This window comes from Lepidochelys olivacea (genome assembly GCF_965140295.1).
Source record: "Lepidochelys olivacea isolate rLepOli2 genome assembly, chromosome: 1".
NCBI lineage: Eukaryota > Metazoa > Chordata > Testudines > Cheloniidae > Lepidochelys > Lepidochelys olivacea.
In genome coordinates this window covers 42,316,755-42,337,998 of record NC_140411.1, presented here as the reverse complement: position 1 = coordinate 42,337,998, position 21,244 = coordinate 42,316,755, and the positions used below count along the sequence as shown (strand labels likewise).

The following is a 21,244-nucleotide window of genomic DNA, read 5'->3' as shown; positions in this document are numbered from 1 at the left end:
CATGTGGGCAGCGTGGCTCTGAGCGGCATGGTAAGGGGGTGATGGGTAGCAGGTACCAGGGGGCAGTTGGATGGGATGGAGGTTCTGGCATGGTCAGGGGTCGGGGAAACGGGGGGTTGGGTAGGATATGGAAGTCCCTGGGGGGGCCTGCTAGGGGTGTGGATAGGTCAGGGTAGTCAGGGAGTGGGCGGGGGGGAGGGTTGGAAAGGGGGGTGGGATCCTGGGGGGCGGTTTAGGGCAGGGGGGTCCCAGGAGGGGGCAGTCAGGGGATGGGGAGTGGGGGTGGGGGCAAGGGCCCAGTTGTTTGGGGGGCACAGCCTTCCCTACCCGGCCCTCCATACGGTTTTGTACCCCGATGTGGCCCTCCGGCCAAAAAGTTTGCTCACCCCTGTCTCAGACTCTCCTCCAGAAGAAGCTTTTGATATGTGCCATGCAGGATCCGGGGTAGCTAAGAAGGTGGAATGTGCTACTCAGCTTCCTGGGTTCATCAATAATCTCCCTGGAGTCCATGAGCCCGGGAAGCTGAGTAGCACATATCGCCTCCTCAGACGCCCTGGAACCTGCATGGGGCATAATAAATCAAAAACTTCTCTGCAAAACACTGCAACCAGGGGTCCGCTGGCTGTGGCCGCGCCAGGGGGAGCTGAGCCTCCCCTGGCCTATTATACCCACGCCATGGTCCAGGAGGTCTGGAAGGTGCAAGCCTAAATAGTGGCATTGTCAAGGTGCAAAGACAAAAATGGAGAGAGAGAGAGGTGCTTAGGAGAGGTATAAGGAAAATGAGTGGCATTGGGAATCTGAGACAAAACACTTGAGCTTTCTCCCTTGTTAGAAACCAAAGTTGGATTGTGTTTTTGTTTTTTAACTCAGCTAAGCAGAAAGTTAAATATGAAGCCAGCTTAATAGAGCACCTAGTTTCACATTGAAAAATACACTATTTTCAGAGAATTGAGTGCAACATGAACAGGACTCTGACAGTATAATAGATCTGACTAGAATAGAAAATAGGTTCACTTTATACGTTGGTGAGAGTTGCTTTTGGTGCGTAAATAGGATTAAGTCATGTTTGAAGAATGAGGGTTTTCTTTTTACTCCTTTGTTTTATTTTGTTCTTTGTGCTTCATGTTGAGAGAAGGTAAAAATTAGACACAAATTTATACCATGCTGTCAACTAAAACACGAGAGACCTTTGGGTTTATCAGGCCTTTGTTGAAACTTCAGGGTTTCTGTAGTGCTCATAGGCACTTTATGAGCTGTTTACAGAACTTCCGCATAAATTATAGTTACAGTAGTCCATATTTTTAGTCCATATTTTTAGTATTTGCTAGCAATAACTTATTAAAACATTGACTTACTATAGCAAGTTAAGATTTTAATAAATACATTTTCAAGATGCTGGGCTTGCTTAATTTCCCGCCCCTCTCCCCCCTTACCTCTGTAATTGAACAGTAGACCAAGGAATATATTTCGAATTCCTCAGCTCCCAGCAAGGACAGACTGAAAGCAGATTTGCAGTACTTAAACTTGTGAAATATTGACTTTGCTCTTCACTGTAGCTCTCAGGGCACAGACTCTGGTTGATACATCGCAGAAGAACACAATGCGAAGGTTTTGGAAGCATTTTGACTTGTTTTGTAAAAAAAATCAATAGGGCAAAAAAGCAGCACTGTTTGGTACATTTCCCACATGTAGAAAAGATTTTGAAGTGCCTGAAGTGGAAATACATATCATTTCACTGGCGAGCCACTGCAACAAAGCAAATTGGTCAAAGGTAGCATAGGGAAGGATTTTAGTTGGCAGTTCTGAAGCAGAATTTAAAGGCTAGGATGATTGTTTGGCTGGCCAGGTAATCAGTGCATGTTTAAAGTTCCTAGTGGAAACAAAATAGTAAATATTACTATTAATTTGAAATAGTCTATAATATAGATACATCCTGAAAAATGGTTGACTCGTCTCTTGCTTGCTGTGTGACTTTTGTCAAGTCATTAACCTTGGTGCCTCAGGACTTTGCTACAATTTATCCATCCATAAAATGAGAATAACTGTGGTGTGAGAGTAACCTCTCTTTAGCTAAGATGGTAACCAACTTTACATTTTAAAACCAGATTTTTTTAATCCTTCCTCTAAATTGGCTAGAACCCAACAAATTGTCCTCATATGTGCACTTCTTATGTGCACTTCTCTACCCAAAGGGTTTTTTTTTTTAATTTGGTAGTGACCAGACATCATCCTGAAATGAAAACAGTATGAGAAATCAGAAGGATTTCACTATTAGGACACACTTCAGACTACAAGATTTTGTTACCCTAAAATTGCTCTGCATGGTCTGATGGCTATGCATGTTGGCCTGAGGGAGCTGGCTAGGAAAGGGAGAGATAATTAGCTTCTTTCCAGGGTTATGAGGTTTACTTATTGTTTTCAAAGTGCATCCATCAGGCTCGCCAACAGAAATTCTGGGCCCCAGGGCCAGAAGTGACAAATCTGTCACTTTCGGGACCGGCCTACGGGGCCCCCCAAAGTGCAGGGCCTGGAGTGGTCTTGTGCACCTAGACACCCTGCAGCCTGCCCAGGCGACTTAAAAGGGCCCAGGGCTCCCGTAACTGCCGCGACCACAGGAGCAGCAGAGACCGCTGGGCCCTTTTAAATTGCCTGGGCCCCTGGGCAATTGCCCCCTTTGCGCCCTTCTTATCCCCCGCCCCTCCACCAGTCATCAGGCCTGGCATCCAGATCCTTGGATGAAGTCTCTATACGTGCAAAGTAATATGATGTTACCTAGCTGATTATGTTCAAGAGGGAAAATATATGATTTTTGAAGCATCATTCTGAATATTCTCATAAAATATAATTGAGTTGAATTTGCTTGATATAGTACCTGTATAGGCCACATATTACAGTGCTTTTTGACTGGAACTATGATGTGAACCTTATATCTTTTCTAAGTTGGATGCTTTACTTTCTTTTCTTTTAGAAGACAAGTGGAATTTTGAATTTATCTTGTCCCAGAGAACGCATGTTTCTCCAGCTCCATGCAAAGGGGTTCACCCAGGATAGAGCAGTAACTAGAGGAAAAATTCAGTCAGAAAATGTTATTTTGAAGTTCACAGAATATCAGGGTTGCAAGGGACCTCTGGAGGCCATCTAGTCCAACCCCCTGCCCAGAGCAGGACCAATTCCAGCTAAATCATCCCAGCCAGGGCTTTGTCAAGCCTGACCTTAAAAACTTCTAAGGAAGGGGATTCCACCACCTCCCTAGGTAACGCATTCCAGTGTTTCACCACCCTCCTAGTGAAAAAGTTTTTCCTAATATCCAACCTAAACCTCCCCCACTGCAACTTGAGACCATTACTCCTTGTCCTGTCCTCTTCCACCACTGAGAATAGTCTAGAACCATCCTCTCTGGAACTACCTCTCAGGTAGCTGAAAGCAGCTATCAAATCCCCCCTCATTCTTCTCTTCTGCAGACTAAACAATCCCAGCTCCCTCAGCCTCTCCTCATAAGTCATGTGTTCCAGTCCCCTAATCATTTGTTGCCCTCTGCTGGATGCTCTCCCATTTTTGCAAATCCTTCTTGTAGCGTGGGGCCCAAAACTGGACACAGTACTTCAGATGAGGCCTCACCAATGTCGACTAGAGGGGAATGATCACGTCCCTTGATCTGCTGGCAATGCCCTTACTTATAGAGCCCAAAATGCTGTTAGCCTTCTTGGCAACAAGGGCATGCTGTTGACTCATATCCAGCTTCTCGTCCACTGTAACCCCTAGGTCCTTTTCTGCAGAACTGCTGCCTAGCCAGTCAGTCCCCAGCCTGTAGCAGTGCATGGGATTCTTCCATTCTAAGTGCAGGACTCTGCACTTGTTGAACCTCATGATTTCTTTTGGCCCAATCCTCCAATTTGTCTAGGTCCCTCTGTATCCTATCCCTACCCTCCAGCGTATCTACCGCTCCTCCCAGTTTAGGAACTGTCCATTGTTTAGGAACTCAATCTTGCAAGAAAAAACACTTTTAATGTTTACCTTCCACTGTCTAAAAAGTTCACCTTTTTATGTTGGGGGGGGGAAAAAAGTGAAATTATTAAGTAAGCAATTTAATATGAACAAGAAAAGAGAAATATAATACAGTAAATTAGAACTATTTTGTTTTAATAAACTACAAATATCTCCAGCATTTCAAAAAAAAAAAAAAACCAAAAAAAAGAAAATAACTTGAAATTAGGGCTATCAAGCCATTTAAAAAATTGCAATTAATTGCACTGTTAAATAGAATACCATTTATTTAAATATTTTGGATGTTTTCTACATTTTCAAATATATTCAATTACAACACAGAATACAAAGTGTACAGTGCTCACTTTATGTTTGATTACAAATATTTGTGCTGTAAAAAAGTGTTTTTCAATTCACCTAATCAAGTACTGTAGTGCAGTCTCTTTATCATGAAAGTTGAACCTACAAATGTAGAATTATGTAGAGAAAATAACTGCATTAAAAAATAGAATATAAAACTTTAGAGCCTGCAAGTCCACTCAGTCCTACTTCTTGTTCAGCCAGTCGCTCAGACAAACAAGTTTGTTTACATTTGCAGGAGATAATGCTGCCCGCTGCTTCTTTACAATGTCACCTGAAAGTGAGAACAGGTGTTTGCATGGCACTGTTGTAGCTGGCGTCGCAAGATATTTACATACCAGATGCGACAAAGATTCATATGTTCCTTCATGCTTCAACCACCATTCCAGGGGACCTGCGCACATGCTGATGATGGGTTCTGCTCGATAACAATCCAGAGCAGTGTGGAATGACGCATGTTCATTTCCATCATCTGAGTCAAATTCCACAGCAGAAGGTTGAGTTCCTTTTTTGGTGGTTTGGGTTCTGTATTTTCCTTATCAGAGTGTTGCTCTTTTAAGACTTCTGAAAGCATGCTCCACGCCTCGTCCTTCTCAGATTTTGGAAGGCACTTCAGATTCTTAAACCTTGGGTCGAGTGCTGTAGCTATCTTTCGAAATCTCATATTGGTACCTTCTTTACATTTTGTCAAATGTGCAGTGCAAGTGTTCTTAAAACGAACAACGTGCTGGGTCATCATCTGAGACTGCTATAATATGAAATATATGGCGGAATGTGAGTAAAACAGAGTAGGGGACATACAAATCTCCACCAAGGATCTCCATCAGTCACAAATGTAATGAATGCATTTTTTTTTTTAACAAAAAAAAAACAAAACAAAACCAAGTGTCATCAGCATGGAAGCATGTCCTCTGGAATGGGGCCGAAGCACGAAAGGGCATCAGAATGTGTAGGATATCTGGCATGTAAATACCTTGCAATGTCAGCTACAAAAGTGCCATGCAAATGCCTGCTCCCACTTTCTGGTGACATTGTAAATAAGAAGAGGGCAGCATTATCTCCTGTAAATGTAAACAAACTTATTTGTCTTAGTGATTGGCTGAACAAGAAGTAGGATTGAGTGGACTTGTAGGCTCTGAAGTTTTACATTTTTTTGTTTGTTTCATAACTGCACTCAAAAACAAAATCTACATTTGTAAACTGCACTTTCACAATAAAGAGATTGCACTACAATACTTGTATGAGGTGAATTTAAAAAATACAATTTATTTTGTTTTAATTTTTACAGTGTAAATATTTGTAATCAAATATACACTTTCATTTCAATTACAACACAGAATACAATATATATGAAAATGTAGAAAAACATCCAAAATATTTAATAAATTTCAATTGGTAGTCTATCGTTTAACAGTGCGATTAAAACTGCGATTAATCGCGACTAATTTTTTTAATTGCAATTTATTTATTTATTTTTAGTTAATCATGTGAGTTAGGGCTGTCGATTAATCGCAGTTACTTGAAACCTCTAAGCGCTGGTCTATACTTTTATCTTATGTCGGTATAACCACAAGCAATGTAGCTATACAGACTGAACTCCCGGTGTAGATAGTGCTTCTCCCATCAACATTGCCACTCCTCTCAGGGAGGTAGAGTACTCATCCTGGTGGGAGAAACTCTCCTGTCGGCATACATAGCGCTGCACCACTGTAAGTGTAGACAAATTTTAACTCACAAGAGGTTAATACAGACTCTATTGTCCTATAGCATGTGAGCCTGTTCTTAGCAGTTGTAACTTGTCTTTGTACATATTGACTTGCTTTGGGACTATTTTACTATGTTATTGGTTCATGTTCTCTGGGGTGAAAAATATCCTAAAAAAAAAAAAAAAGCACTTAACAGAAACTCTAGTTTTGATCATACCCAATCGTTCTTCCTAATTCAGTTTAAAACCAAACTTGCTGTATTTTGGATGGTAGATAAAGATCCTTCCCTTAGAGAGAAGGAATTAAAAAGTTGCAAATAAAACTGCATAGGGGAATGGAGATGGTGCTGAGCAGGTGGTTCTTTCCTTTAATTCACCAGCATAAGCAGAAAGGGAGCATCTGAGCATGGTGAGAGAAGCCAGAGCAGTTTATTTTATAGTTTTGCTTTTTCCTTCTTTGGTTAGGTCTTATTACTACTAAGAATTACTAACTATTTGGAGGCATCTAGACAATCAGAAAAGAGGGTGATGCCAGTCCTAAGGACAATGGAAGGACAGACAGACAAGTAGACAGAGATTAGGAGGAGTGGGGGAAACATACATTTTACTTACTGTCAAGGTGCGGCAACTCACCCCTGCGGAGCCTCCTGCTGGTCGTCCAGGGAATTAGCATTCCAGCCTCTGGAGCACCCTCTGCAGGCCTGTGTTGCGCTGGCCCCCCGTGTCCCTCCTGGACCCTGGTGCCCCTTTTACCCAGGGGGCTGCCCCCTGGCAGTATCCCCACAGTCTCTGGGTCTCCCCTCCCCAGGGAACCCCCACCCACTATCCCCACCTTGCCTCAGTCTTTGGCCACTGCCAGTGACCATTGAGCACCTGCACACTGGGGCAGACTGCAGTGTATAAGCCAATCATCACAGGCAAAGAGGTTTGGACCTGCTGCCTCTGCCTACCTTTGGGCTGCCCCCTGTAACCGCAGTACCTATCTTAGGCCATTGGCCAGGCCTGGGCTTTTTCAGTCTGGAACCTCCCAGCTCCTCTGGCCTTCCCCAGCCCTGCTTAACCTCAGGTACTCTGGCATGCTCTCCAGCAGCCAGGCCCATCTCTCTCTCTCTAAAGGCGGAGAGAGACTCTCTGCTCCTGGCCTACTGCCCTTTTATAAGGGCCAGCTGAGCCTACTTCCCCCAGTCAGCCTGGGAACTGTTTGCTCCCAGCCACAGCCCTCTCCCTGGGCTGAAGTGGGTCTTTAAGGGGGATTTAAAGTGGAGAGGGTGAAGGCCTTGCAAACAAGCACAGGAATGCCCTGCCTGTGCAAGGGGAAAACGCATGGCTGTGTCTGTGCAAAGCTGACAGACTGTGGAAATTAGGAAAGTTGGCAGAACAGGGAGGGAGGAGACCATGCAAAATGAGACCTGCTCAGGTAGGTAGGGAGGGGCAGAGTTATGCAGAGCTTTGGAGAAGGTGATGACAAACTTGAATTTGATGCAGTAGCAAGTGGAGAGCCAAGGAAGGGATTCAGAGAGGGGGGTGATGGGATCAAAATCACAAGCAAGGAAAATTTCCAGTGCAGTATTTTATCTGAACTGTGCAGGGTTGGTTTAGGGAAGCCAGAGAAGAAGATACTGCATTAGTTAAGGCAAGATATAATGAGGGCCTGAACAAGAGATTTAGCTGTAGGGTTAGAAATAAATGGACAGATCTTAGAGATATTGAGGAGGAAGAAGTGATAAGACTTTAGATATGAGCAGAATGTGTCAGGCAGGGGAGAGGAAATCAAAAATAGCCTGTAAATTACATGCCTGCATGATGGGGAGGATGACGGTGGGGTAGAAAGTGATAGAGAAGTGTGGAGCTCTTAGAAAGTAGATTGGGTGTGGCTAATACAAAAAATTGTACAGGGATTTCTGTAAAGGGCTCTGCAATTATTTAAACTTTCCGCTGTATCTGCCAATTGAAGGGTTTTAGTCATTTTAAGATTTTCTGTAATCCCTGTAGGCAGTAAATAAGCTGTTTGGGTGTGTGTACAACCTAAGAAAGTTCAGAAAGTATAGTAGGTGTTCATGGCAACATGTTTAATTGTTAAATTGAGATCTAATTAAACATATGGATTAATACTTGTGAAGAGCAACATGCTCATTTGGCTAGAGCAGGGAGCTGGGGCTCCTGGCTGTTCGTAGCCCTGTCACTGACTTTTGAGATTGTTGAAACCTAGAGGAGAAGTTTAATGAGTGTTTACCTCACAGGGTTATGGAGTCTCCATTAACATTTGTAAGATGCTTTGATCTTTAAAACACAATATAGATATATTTAACCTTTTCTTTCTTTCTTTTTTCCTAGTTACGATTACCTCAACAGGAGAAAAAGGTAGGAAACATGTATTACTCATCCTAAATAAATAAATTGAAAGTTTTATAAATAGGAAAGTTGCCTACTTCTTGTCTCCGTAATATAAATGTACAGTGTGTTTCTGATGTATAATTTACACTTCCTTACCAATGCAATTTTGTATGATTTTATGTAACTCTCTAGATAGAGCGAGCAGATGGGTACATAGAGGGAAAACACAAGGAGGCTGGATCTATCAAGCTTTTAGTGCCACAAGCTTGGGATGATCATATTTCATGTGAGCAATGGACCCATGACTTAGTTACGCAGATCTTTCAAAACAAGTGATTGGGGGCAGAGGGGGAAATCAGACCCACATCATGTTTTCTCTATACCACTTAATGTGTGCTATGCGAATCTCTTTCATCTCTCTGGTTTTCCCCCTTGTTTTTCAAGTGCATTAATTGTTGTGGTAACCATACTATTGATAGCTGCTATGGCTACGTCCATTGCAGAATAAAATCAGTCATGTGGTTATTGAAATTCTGGAGTTATCATAGTGATGGTTCTGACCACATTTGTTGTGTGTATGTATTGTGTTACACTATGTTGAAAGAACATGATTAAGGTTGCAAAGTTAGGAAATGCCAGAATTAAACTTGCCCTTGCAGCCTTAATTCAGCCCACTTATGTGCATACGTTACAATACAGTCTTTAATTACATGATTACATGCTATTTTTTCTACAAGACCCCTGTCTTATTCACTTCACAGGATGGAGCTACTCTGGGGCTCAATCAGGGTTGGGTAGGGAAGCAGACTTGTTTGTAGGACTCCTGCCTCGTTTGTTGCAGAAATTAAAAAGTGGGTAGTGAATGAGGTAGGGGAGTATGGTCTTATGGTTAAAGCAGCTGAGTGCTGCCTTGAGTAATTAGATTTTATCCCTGCTGCTGCCACAGAGTTCTTATGAGATGTTGGGCAATACACTTCAACCAGACTTTTAACAGGTGGTCACTAATCATGTGATCCTCATTTTCTGGAACCTAACTTGAGACCCTGCAATCTGATATGAAGAGGAGCTGAGCGCACTCAGCTGCTACTGAGGTCAATAGGAGCTATGCTTTGAACATCTAAAATGCTGTATAATGCCAAGCACTGTGAAAAACCAGGTCCTAGGCATTTCAATTGGACATACAAAATTAATGAATCCTTTTTACCTCTAATCCTTTTGTGCCTTGGTTCACCATCTGTAAAATGGGGATAATAATACCCCTTCACCTCGGGGGGGCATTGTGCAAATACCTTTGTGAAGCACTCCGATACTGTAGTGATTAGCATCATAGAAAAGCCCAGGAGGGAATTAATAATTCTGAAGAATGAAGAGCTGAATAGAATCTAGTGTAGTTTGTACCTATAGGCCCAAGAAATGTAGACATTTGAGACCTGATCCTCAAATCACTGAGCAGCTCCTCCTTTTCCTAGAGTTGAGCTTTTTTTTTTTTTGCTTTTTTTTTTTTGGATAACCTGTAAAAATATGAAGAAGAAGAAGGCAGTAGAGGAGAAACCTTGCTGTTTTTAATCTTCCTACTTTTTTTTGAAGAAACAACAAAACAAGTCTGACTTGCAGGAAAACATTCACATTTAGGACTTGATATGAAATAGGAAATCTCCTTTACTTGAACTTTATAGCTCTTGTAGTCAGGTTTTTTTTTAGTTATTTGTTGCATCAGTAGAAAAATGAGCCTTGTAGCAGCCAAGGTGGCATCAATATATTCCTGTGATTTTAAGCCAAGAGCACATATCCTTGCAGATAAATTTCTGCCTCACATTTCAAGTGTATTATGTTTAAATCTTGTTACAGCAGTGCTTAATTATAATTTTCTGTTTAATTTTACAATAGGTAAATAGATCAGTCATGTAGTTCTCTCTCTTTCTCCCTTAATTTGACTTATTTTTAAACATGTGAATTGTTTTGAATCTTATATACAACCACATAAAAACCAGTAGACCCTAAGCCTATACACATGCAAGCCTCTAACGATAACCTCACGAGGAAATCTAGAGTCATAGAATATCAGGGTTGGAAGGGACCTCAGGAGGTCATCTAGTCCAACCCCCTGCTCAAAAGCAGGACCCATACCCAATTAAATCATCCCAGCCAGGGCTTTGTCAAGCCTGAGCTTAAAAACTTCTAAGGAAGGAGATTCCACCACCTCCCTAGGCAACGCATTCCAGTGTTTCACCACCCTCCTAGTGAAAAAGTTTTTCCTAATATCCAACCTAAACCTCCCCCACTGCAACTTGAGACCATTACTCCTTGTCCTGTCCTCTTCCACCACTGAGAATAGTCTAGAACCATCCTCTCTGGAACTACCTCTCAGGTAGTTGAAAGCAGCTATCAAATCCCCCCTCATTCTTCTCTTCTGCAGACTAAACAATCCCAGCTCCCTCAGCCTCTCCTCATAAGTCATGTGTTCCAGACCCCTAATCATTTTTGTTGTCCTTCGCTGGACTCTCTCCAATTTATCCACATCCTTCTTGTAGTGTGGGGCCCAAAACTGGACACAGTACTCCAGATGAGGCCTCACCAATGTCGAATAGAGGGGGATGATCACGTCCCTCGATCTGCTGGCTATGCCCCTACTTATACATCCCAAAATGCCATTGGCCTTCTTGGCAACAAGGGCATACTGCTGGCTCATATCCAGCTTCTCGTCCACTGTCACCCCTAGGTCCTTTTCCGCAGAACTGCTGCCTAGCCATTCGGTCCCTAGTCTGTAGCTGTGCATTGGGTTCTTCCATCCTAAGTGCAGGACCCTGCACTTATCCTTTTTGAACCTCATCAGATTTCTTTTGGCCCAATCCTCCAATTTGTCTAGGTCCCTCTGTATCCTATCCCTCCCCTCCAGCGTATCTACCACTCCTCCCAGTTTAGTATCATCCGCAAATTTGCTGAGAGTGCAATCCACACCATCCTCCAGATCATTTATGAAGATATTGAACAAAACTGGCCCCAGGACCGACCCTTGGGGCACTCCACTTGACACCGGCTGCCAACTAGACATGGAGCCATTGATCACTACCCGTTGAGCCCGACAATCTAGCCAACTTTCTACCCACCTTATAGTGCATTCATCTAGCCCATACTTCCTTAACTTGCTGACAAGAATACTGTGGGAGACCGTGTCAAAAGCTTTGCTAAAGTCAAGATACAATACATCCACTGCTTTCCCTTCATCCACAGAACCAGTAATCTCATCATAGAAGGCGATTTAGATTAGTCAGGCATGACCTTCCCTTGGTGAATCCATGCTGACTGTTCCTGATCACTTTCCAGAGTGGTGTGGTGTTGTGCATATCTAATCCAGTTTCCCAGAGTTGCTTTCTCTATCTGAAGATTATCAAAAGAGTTTAAGAAAATGTTTTTTATCAGTCAGATACAAATTGTGCCTCTGTTCTCCCACATGTTTTGATTCTGTAAGACAGGTTGTTAGAAAACATACTAAATGTAAGTGGTAAGCACATTTTTGTTTTGTTTGGAGCAGTGGGAATTCTGTAGGGTTTTCTGTAGGGTTCATTTTGTCAGTCTTGAACCTCTCATCAGTGTAACCCTTCCTTCAGCTGAAGAAGATTTCATATGGATCCCTCAAAAGCCCAGCACTACTGAGTGATGCAAGACCTTCTCTTCTTCTAAGCACTCAACTACTCCTTGTGCAGTATTGCCACACCTGTTTGTTTAATGAACAAAGTCTAAGCAGGGGCCCTGAATACATTCCCCTTCCACTTGTCAGCTCACTGTCACTAGACCATTTAGTCTGCCAATTTACATTTGTTCAGTGAAGACAGCAGAAGTAACTCTGCCAATCCCTTTAGCTGACTGCAGTTAAAATGCTGTTAAATTTACAGATTTCTTACACTTCAAACAAAGTTAGACTTCATGGTTACGATCTCAGATTATGCTGGAACTGTGAAATGACTTTCCCTGCTAGTTGGTACTGGGATTATTTTATTTTTTTCCTTTCCCTTTCCCTTTCCTTCCCTTCATCTGGTTTGTACTTACAAGAAAATAAACAGATCTTAATAGGAAACCAGCTAATGCATATTTATACTTGGAGCCAGCACTAGGATCTTTGGAGGGTTGCCCTCAATGAGTCCTGCTGCTACTGCCTTTGCAGGTTGGGTGGAGTCTAGAGGAGAAGCTTCTGAATCTGGTGTCTTCCACCACCCCTGTGCCCCATCTTTACCCCTTGGCAGAATCACTCTCCCAACAGCAGCAGTAATGACAGCAAGTGAGGCAGGATAGAGAGGCAGGGGCCTGTTCAGCATTGGGCCAACCTCCAAAGGACAGGACCCTGATCCCAGGGATTTCCTCCTGCGTGTCATACAGTAACAGCTGGACCGGTCTGGGCAGGGCACTCTAAAGGCTCCTGTTCCCCTTGAAGAGTATAGCTGCGGAGGGCTGACCTTCAGCTTCCAGTGCTGTATGACTTAGAAGTCATAGAATTGTAGGGCTGGAAAGGACCTCAAGAGGTCATCTAGTTCAGCCCCGTGCACTGAGAAAGGATTAAGTATACCTAGATCATCCTTGACAGCTGTTTGTCTAGCCTGTTCTTAAAAACCTCCCAGTGATGGGGATTCCACAACCTCCCTAGATAACCTGTACCAGTGCTTACCTATCCTTTTTAGTTAAGAGTTTTCCTAATATGTAACCTAAATCTCCCTTGCTGCAGATTAAGGCCATTACTTCTTGTCATACCTTCAGTGGACATGGAGAACAATTGACCACCGTCCTCTTTATAATAGCCCTTTACATATTTGAAGACTCGTATCAGGTCCCGTTTCCTCTCCTCTACCACCCCCCCCCCGAGTCTTCTCTAGAATAAACAAGTCCAGTTCTTTCAACCTTTCCCATAAATCAGGTTTTGTAAACCTTTTATCATTTTTTTGTTGCTCTCCTCTGGAGACTCTGCAGTTTGTCTGTATTTTTCTTAAAGTGTGGTGCCAAAAACTGGACACACTACTCCAGCTGAGACCTCACCGGTGCCGGATAGAGTGGAACAGTTACCTCCCACGTCTTACACAAGACACACCTGTTAATACAGCCCAGAATGATGTTTGCCTTTTTATATAACAGCACTGCACTGCTGACTCATATTCAGTTTGTGAGTCATTATACCCTCCCACCCCGATCCTTCATTGCTGCCTACCCAGTTATTCCCCATTTTGTATTTGTGCATTTGATTTTTCCTTTTTAGGTGTACTACTTTGCACTTGTCTTAATTGAATTTCATCTGGTTGATTTTAAGATGTTCTCCGATTTATAAAGACCATTTTGAATTCTAATCCTGTCCTCCAAAATGCGTATCACCCCTCCCAGCTTGGTGTCATCTGCAGAGTTCTCTGTCTTCCTGATTTCATCACTTTTGCAAGAAGTCTAGACAGTTTTTTCTCTTTCTGCTAAGTATTGCTAGCACGGCCACAAATTTCTGCCCTTATTGCCACTAACTACCATCTGTTGTTGCTTATTTGCATTGCAGTAGCACTTAGCCCCAGTAAGGGCTTAGGGCGTGTGTGTGTACGCGCATACACTAGAGAGGCCTTCCCCCCCCCCCAAAAGAACTTGCATTTTAAGTGTAATCTTCTATGTTTTAGTTAACTCCTACTGCTAAGACAGTTTAGTTGTGTCCTGCCCTCGTGCATCTGTCACTTCCTCTTTCTGGTTCCAACTATTCCACTCTTCTCACCCCCTTGCACTGATTTACCCAGCCAACTCCATTGTAATCTTAAATTTACTTTTGTCCTCCTTCCCCAACCCACCTTCCTGTTTTTATCATGCCTCCTATTATGTCTAAACTTAGACTTCAAGCTTTTCAGAGAAGTCCCCATCTTATTTGTTCTGTATAGTGCTAGTACCCTGGGACATTTCATAAAGAAATAAGTGTTCACGTAACATGGTGGCAGTTTTTAGGACTCTGCATACGAATATAAAGTTATTTTTGCTGACTGCTTTGTCACTTGAGTCCCACTAGCTCTATTCCATGAGTGTTAAAATCATTCTAATCTCTTTCTAAGGCCGTCTCTACGCTACGCAGCTTTTAGCGACACGGCTGCGCCGCTGCGGCTGGGCTGTTAAAAGGCGCGCAGTGTAACTGCTGTTTGTCGGCAGGAGCGCTCTGCTGCCGACAGTCAAATCACTGTTCGCATCGGCGCTTTTCCTCGACAAAACTTTTGTCTTTCGGGGGGGGTGTGGTTTTTTTGATTTGTTTTTTTTAAACACTTCTGAATGACAAAAGTTTTGTTGTTCATTTGCCTAAGGCAAGGAAGATGGGGCAGAAGGGCCCGGTGAGGAAAAAACCCTAGGAACAGCCACGGGCCTGAGAAAGCTTAGGTTAAAGTTCATGTTGTGTGCAACAACATACCCTCTCTCCCCCTTTGGGAGTTAAGTGTGGATCACATCCAGTGTGTGTGTGTGCATTGTTTGGAGCAGGTGGAAGTGCCGCAAGCTTACTGTCTACTTCATGCCATCCTTCAAACATTAAATATAGCTTCTTTAAATGTTTTTTTCCCTATATCAGGATAGCAAAGTAGGTCAAGCTTCCCCCTTCTTGGAAGAGAAGATAACACAAATGTTTGTTGTTATTTCCTCATTTTAAGAGGGTTGTTGCCTGATACCATGCAGCTGTTTAATCTCAACAGTAGGTGAGAGCAACTGTTCATAGTGGCTAGTTTTAAGAATCTTACATAGTAAGGTATGAATATAGTGAACGGGGGTAACAATTTTGGGATTTAGGTGGCATTGACATGCCTGCTAATTAGTGTTCCATTATCTTCCAACACTGTTTAGATTGGAAATGTGCCTCTTGGGAAACTGAATAGGATTTAGTCTGGTGAAGACCAATGGAGCCAAATAACTATCTCCTTCCTCATGGCTGCAGTTTGCTGCTGTTCGCATTACTTCAGCCTAATTTCATCTGATGGGGAAGGGAATTCAATGGGAGACTGACAAGCTGGACGACTCCTTGGTTTCTCTGTTTCTTAGCTTAATTTGGGTTGTTGAAGTTCTTGTATCTTCTTAGAAAGGAGTGTACTTGCTGCTCAAAATCAGTTAGAAGATATCTTGCCTTGATGCTGCTTGAGTCACAGCAGTTTGATGATTCAGTACTTTGATTTCTTTGACTAGGTAGATATGCTGGAACAACTTTGGCTACAGTCTTTGAGTTAGCTTAGTCGCTTTGCTCATATAGGTCCTTAAGGTTGGTCTTTCTCCCTGTTTGTAAAAGCCTTTTTGGAGTCTGTCTGCATCATACCAACAGTCAGTGGTTCCTGTTTACTTCTGGTATGAGGTGTAGGTCATGTGCTACACTGGAGAAGCATTGTGGTCCCCAGGTCCACATGTCAGGTATGTTGCTCGCGTGATTTCTAATGGCTTCTTCAATTCCCGGGGACAGTTTTTGTCAGGAAGGAAGTTCTAGTCGATTTTTCTTTCATTATCCAGTAAGGGTGTCTGACCCGATCAGTTTGCATTGTGTAAGCTCTACATTCATCTTTAGATATTCTTACATGCTCAGTGACATTTCCTCTATAGATCTCCATTCTTAAAACATATGACATGCAGACCTAGGAACCATTAAGGTTGGCCTAGCAAGAAGCTACATGTATCAGTGCATTCTCCTGATGGTATAAACATGTCAGCAATTTAAAGGGACACCCCTCTTATCCTGTTCCCTTGTATACTCAGCTCTCACCTTGGGTCAGATCCTGAAGTTGCCTCTCTCTAATCCAGTGGTCTCCAAAGTGTTTGTCAGGCCCAACCCCCTTTACAAATAATGGATTCTGTCCGTGCCCCGCTGGGGGCAGAGTGGGGCTGGGTGGTGCTCTGTCCCTGCCCCCCGTGGCTGGCTACACTGCGCACTCCTCCCCAACATTCTTGGGGACCATTGCTCTAATCAGATGCTCTTATCTTACTGCTGTTAGCTGTGTTAAATTAGTGTTGTTCATTGGTATTGCATTTAAAATAGCATGGTATTAAGTTTTGACATCTAATCAGTGGCCAATGATTTTCAACTTCCACAAGATGCCACACATCAGCATACAATGAGTTCTGTCTTTAACTATCTAGACCAGTGGTCTCCAACCTTTTTATGCCCAAGATCACTTTTTGAATTTAAGAGCAACCTAGGATCTGCCCCTTCCCTTCCCCAAAGCCCCGCCCCTCTCCATCACTCACTCACTTTCACTGGGGTAGGGGGTTGAGGTTCGTGAGGGGATGCAGGCTCTGGGCTGGGGAGGAGGGGTTTGCAGTGTGGGAAGGAGCTCTGGGCTGAGCCTGGGGCAAGGGGTTGGGGTGCAGGGTGCAAGCTCTGGGAGGGAGTTTGGGTGCAGGAGGAGGCTCCGGGCTGGGGCACAGTGTTGGGATGCAGGAGGGGGTGTGGGCTCTGGGAGAAAGTTTGGGTGCAGGAGGGGTACAGGGTGCTGGCTCTGGGAGGGGGAATCAGGGTTGGGGAAGGGGGTTGGGTTCCAGGAAGGGGTACAGGGTGCTGGCTCTGGGAAGGGGGTCAGGACTGAGGCAGGGGTTGGGGTGCAGGTGGGGGTGCTGGTTCTGGGAGGTGGGGCAGGGCTGAGAGTTGGGGTGCGGCCTCCTGCTGGACAGCACTTACCTCTGGTGGTGTAGTGTGGCTGCCGCTAAGGCAGGCTCCCTGCCTATCCTAGCCCCACGCCGCTCCCGGAAGGGACCAGTGCACCCCTGGAGGGGCGGGGGGCGACATGTGGCTCTGCGCCCTACCCCTTTCTGCAAGCACCGCCCCCGCAGCTCCCATTGGCCACAGCTTCCCTTTCCTGGCCAATGGGAGCTGCAGGGGCAGTGATTGCAGGCAGGAGCAGCACACAGACGGAGAACCCCAGCCCCAGGGCTGCACTGGCAGCTTCTGAGAGTGGCATGGGGCCGGGGCAGGCAAGGAGCCTGTCTTAGCGGCAGCCCCGCTGCACCACCAGAGATCGCGATCAACTGGGAGATCCTCTAGGATCCACCAGTCGATCGCAATCGGCCAGTTGGTGACCACTCATCTAGATAAATGTTCTTCACAAGGTGTTACAGAGAAGTAGAAACTGGTCAAAATAGTCTTGACTATCATGACTTTGTTCAGCCCTGGCCACCAGCATTAACCCAAGCACCATAAATTGTGTTGCTGTATTCATCATGCCATTTTAAGCACGGGCTCGATCTCCTGTGATGGCTTCAAATCACCCAATGGATTTTCTTTTTCCAGCACCATGAATCCAGTTATAAATCTCTGAGTTCATTCCTACCAAGGATGGCTTTTGTCTATATGTGTGTCTGCTTTGTACTACAGATCAGTGGCCAACTGCTTTTTGGTTTCCTTCCCCTCTTACCAAAATGCTAGAGATGATATCTTCCGTTAAATGATTTTGATATCGCCCTGCGGTATATTAAGGCAGAAGTTCTCACTATCACAAATGTTCATATAGAAATAAGATGTTAGATCAAGAATTCCCATTATCTAGTCACCAGCTCTTTATTATAAGTATAAAGAGTAGCTTTTCCAACATGGAATCAGAATGGGAGCCTAGTATATTAAATACTACAGCAAAATCCAAATGTGATTAATGTTTACCTTATTTGAATTACAGTACAGGTACATTTACATTTTAATATTATTTACAACCCATTTTCAACACCTAGTAGTAATAAAATATAGTTATGATATTAGCATGTAACATTTTTAGTGCAATGCTTAGACTTTATAAGATATATCTATTGCATAACCCAAATTTTACATTAACCTGAGTGTTTTCAGTGTTCCGGTATCATCTACTTTATTTGCTAACAATATATTATACTTTACATAGGCTGAATTTAGTACTCGAACCAACTGGAATATACTGTGGCCTGTCTGTCAAGAGAATTTAAATGTATACTTCCAGCTTTTTTATTTTCCTATTCCAGACATCAGACACTTTATTTTAATTTTCCTGAGGGTGGGTACGTGGGAATGAAGGTATGTTTCTAAAGTTGTGGGTTGTTGCCCTCATGGTGAGACTCATTCAGTTTAAAAAAGTGGGAGTATAAGTGGGGAAATTGCTTCATGATGAAGATTTTGATCAGCATTATTTTAGTAGCCTATTAAATGATTCATTCTGAGGATGAAGTGGTATTCATCATATCTGGTGGGCTATCAAGTGGATTTAGATGATTTCTTTATAGAGCTAAGCCCACTCAGATGTGCTAGTATTCCTAGTTATCCAGTGGGTTTCAGTGCAATTTATCTTACTGGCTTGCAGAGAGAAATAACTTATCTACACCCAAAACCATTGCATCTTTATGTTGTAGTTCTAGGTCTTTTCAGCTATACTCACTGAAATCTTATTGTATTTATTTTTATTGCAGTAGTCTACCTTGTGGTTTTTCATCTGTCATTTGCCATGTTTGTATGGTCCTATTGGAAGACAATTTTTACATCTCCTGCTTCCCCCTGCGATGAGGTAAATTTAATGATAGAAAATTGCCAACACTTATGTATACCACTGAACTGTTTTCAGCAGTGATACTTGTTTAAAGTACAGTGTAATTCATCTTCTCTGTTCCCATTAACTGAAATAAATAGCATGCTGCCATATCATGAATGTAAATAATTAAATTACTTTTAAAATCATTGTAACCTAATGACATTTTTTCAGATTGAATGCTTGTTTCTAAGTGGTCACAAGTTCGACATTCAGGTGTATATGTTCAAGTAATAAGGTATGCGAGTATATATGACACTACAGTGTTTTGCTAAGCAATACCTTCATCTTGGTATTTAGAATAAATAAAATATAGGTAGGCTTGGAAGGATTCATTTTTATGGGTAAATGTTGGTAAACGTTGATTTCACCGTACACACACAATCTGACTAAAACTATTTCTATCGATTAATCAAAATTTACAAACAGGAAAAGGAAGAAAAATGCTACTTGAGAACTTAAGATTGATTGAATGATATTTACTTTGTGTATTTTGACTCGGGACATTGGCAATTTGGTTATAAAGCTTTAACTTTTTGAATCCCAATGCCTGTACGATGGGGTATATAGCCCCACACTGGGCCCGAAGGGGTTAAAAGGCTATACTGGGCGCAGGCAGCCCCATCCCTATAGGCCTGCTGAGCATTTGCAATGTTGAGGAGTGGGTTAAAAGGAGCTCAGAAGCCCAGGCAAGGTTTGGATGGGTTGCAGGAAAGAATAATCCTTCTCCGGAAAGCCAGACAAAAGGTGGAGCCTTGAATGGGGATCATAGAGCGGGTAAGGCCCCCAGGCAGTACCTTCTCCAACCACCACCCACTTGGAGAACCAGCAGGTCTTGCAGGGCCCAGCTCATTTGGACTTTGTGAAGCTATTGACTGTTTGGACTGGTAGGGCCATGCCCCAAAGTGAAGAAGCACTAGCCCAAGGCAGCAGATTTTGGTTCTCTACAGGGAAGAACCTCCGATGTTACTTCCCAAAGGGCTCTGGGCTGGGACCCGGTGAAGAGGGAGGGACCAGGTCCCCCTACTATGGCCCACTTAAGAGAAAAGGCCCAGACGGAGGGGAAAGGCCACAACACTCTTGACCTGGGGTCAGGAACCAGGCACTGGTACTCCACTCCCCCAACAAAGAGACAAGGGATTATATGTCAGATGCACTAACCAGTAGGCCACCCACCAACCTCTCTATCAGTGTATCATTAATTACTGTCTGACACCGCCCCTAATTTCCCACAACTGTGAAAATTTAAATTGATTAAAAAAAGAAAAATGTTTAAAACCCATAATTTTGTGCAACTGTGAAAATTTACATCAATAAAAATTGAAAAATGTTTAAAAATAAGCATCAATATTATCTGTCAAAATTATAAAAGAATAAAAATTCAGTTCTGCCAAAACAAAATATAAGTTAAGATACAACAAGCTCAGTGACTCAATCTGTATGTATTTTCATTATACACCCTTATTTGAACCCTCTTAGTGACGTTTCTTTGGATAAGGATAGGTTACAATAAATATTCATAACTTTAAGAGGACTGTAATGCTCAGTGATAAGTCTGTTTAGAAGCTCAAGGCGTGATGAGCACTGTTAAATTGGTATAGAAATAAATCTCTACACACTGACATAAAAAGTGCTAGCTCTATTGACAGAGGTAATTGTAATATAATTATCTCTCCAAGGAATCTATTAGGTGGATTAACCTGCTGGCTTTTATTTTTTTCCCGTAAGTCAAATGATCAGTAGACTTAATATCAAAACTACAATGAAAGTTGTCCCTCTATTTCCAGTAACTTTAATACTGGCTAAACAGAAAATTTTTTATTCTATTTTTGGCAGGGGTGACTCTCAAAGCCAACATTTAGCGCAAAGCAAATTTGTACAGCTGAAAACATACTTGCAATGGAAAAGCAGACATGTGGTTCTATAATATGTATCTATAATGTGTCACAGAAATTTACAGTAGGGTAGGAGAGGAAGCTGAAGAGAGAGTTCTGCTGGTTAGCTGAGCAAAGGAAGTAGTACTGAATATTTTAAGTTGTAAATTCACTGCGGAGGCTGGCCTTCAAATCATATGACTGGTTTAATTGGAGCCAGTTCTGTGTGATAATGACAAAACACTTGGCAGATGAATTATCTCAACCAATCAGTTGCTCCAAGATTTGTAGAGCCACATGAACTTAGCTTAAGCATCAGTGTATTTTATAATTATTTTTGTGCTTGCCTGGATTCTTCTGTCTGCCAACATCTGTTTATAACTAACTGTAATAAAAGCTGCAACAAGGCTTCAACTTTCAGTGAGTGACAGAGTTTGAATTTACAGCAGACTGTTAAAAAGAGAGTGCCCATTTTAACT

At 42.8% G+C, this 21,244-nt stretch overlaps 1 protein-coding gene across 2 annotated transcripts in view; it reads left to right on the top strand.

The window, feature by feature from the left end:
- The window catches only part of ZDHHC20 (zDHHC palmitoyltransferase 20), a 75,995-nt gene that overhangs the window by 23,851 nt on the left and 30,900 nt on the right, over positions 1-21,244 (top strand). For both annotated transcript variants that reach the window (XM_084631326.1, XM_084631325.1), the window contains exons 2-3: positions 8,384-8,410; positions 18,776-18,870. In XM_084631326.1, coding sequence (XP_084487452.1) covers positions 8,384-8,410; positions 18,776-18,870 — 122 coding nt within the window. The remainder of the gene's footprint in view (positions 1-8,383; positions 8,411-18,775; positions 18,871-21,244) is intronic.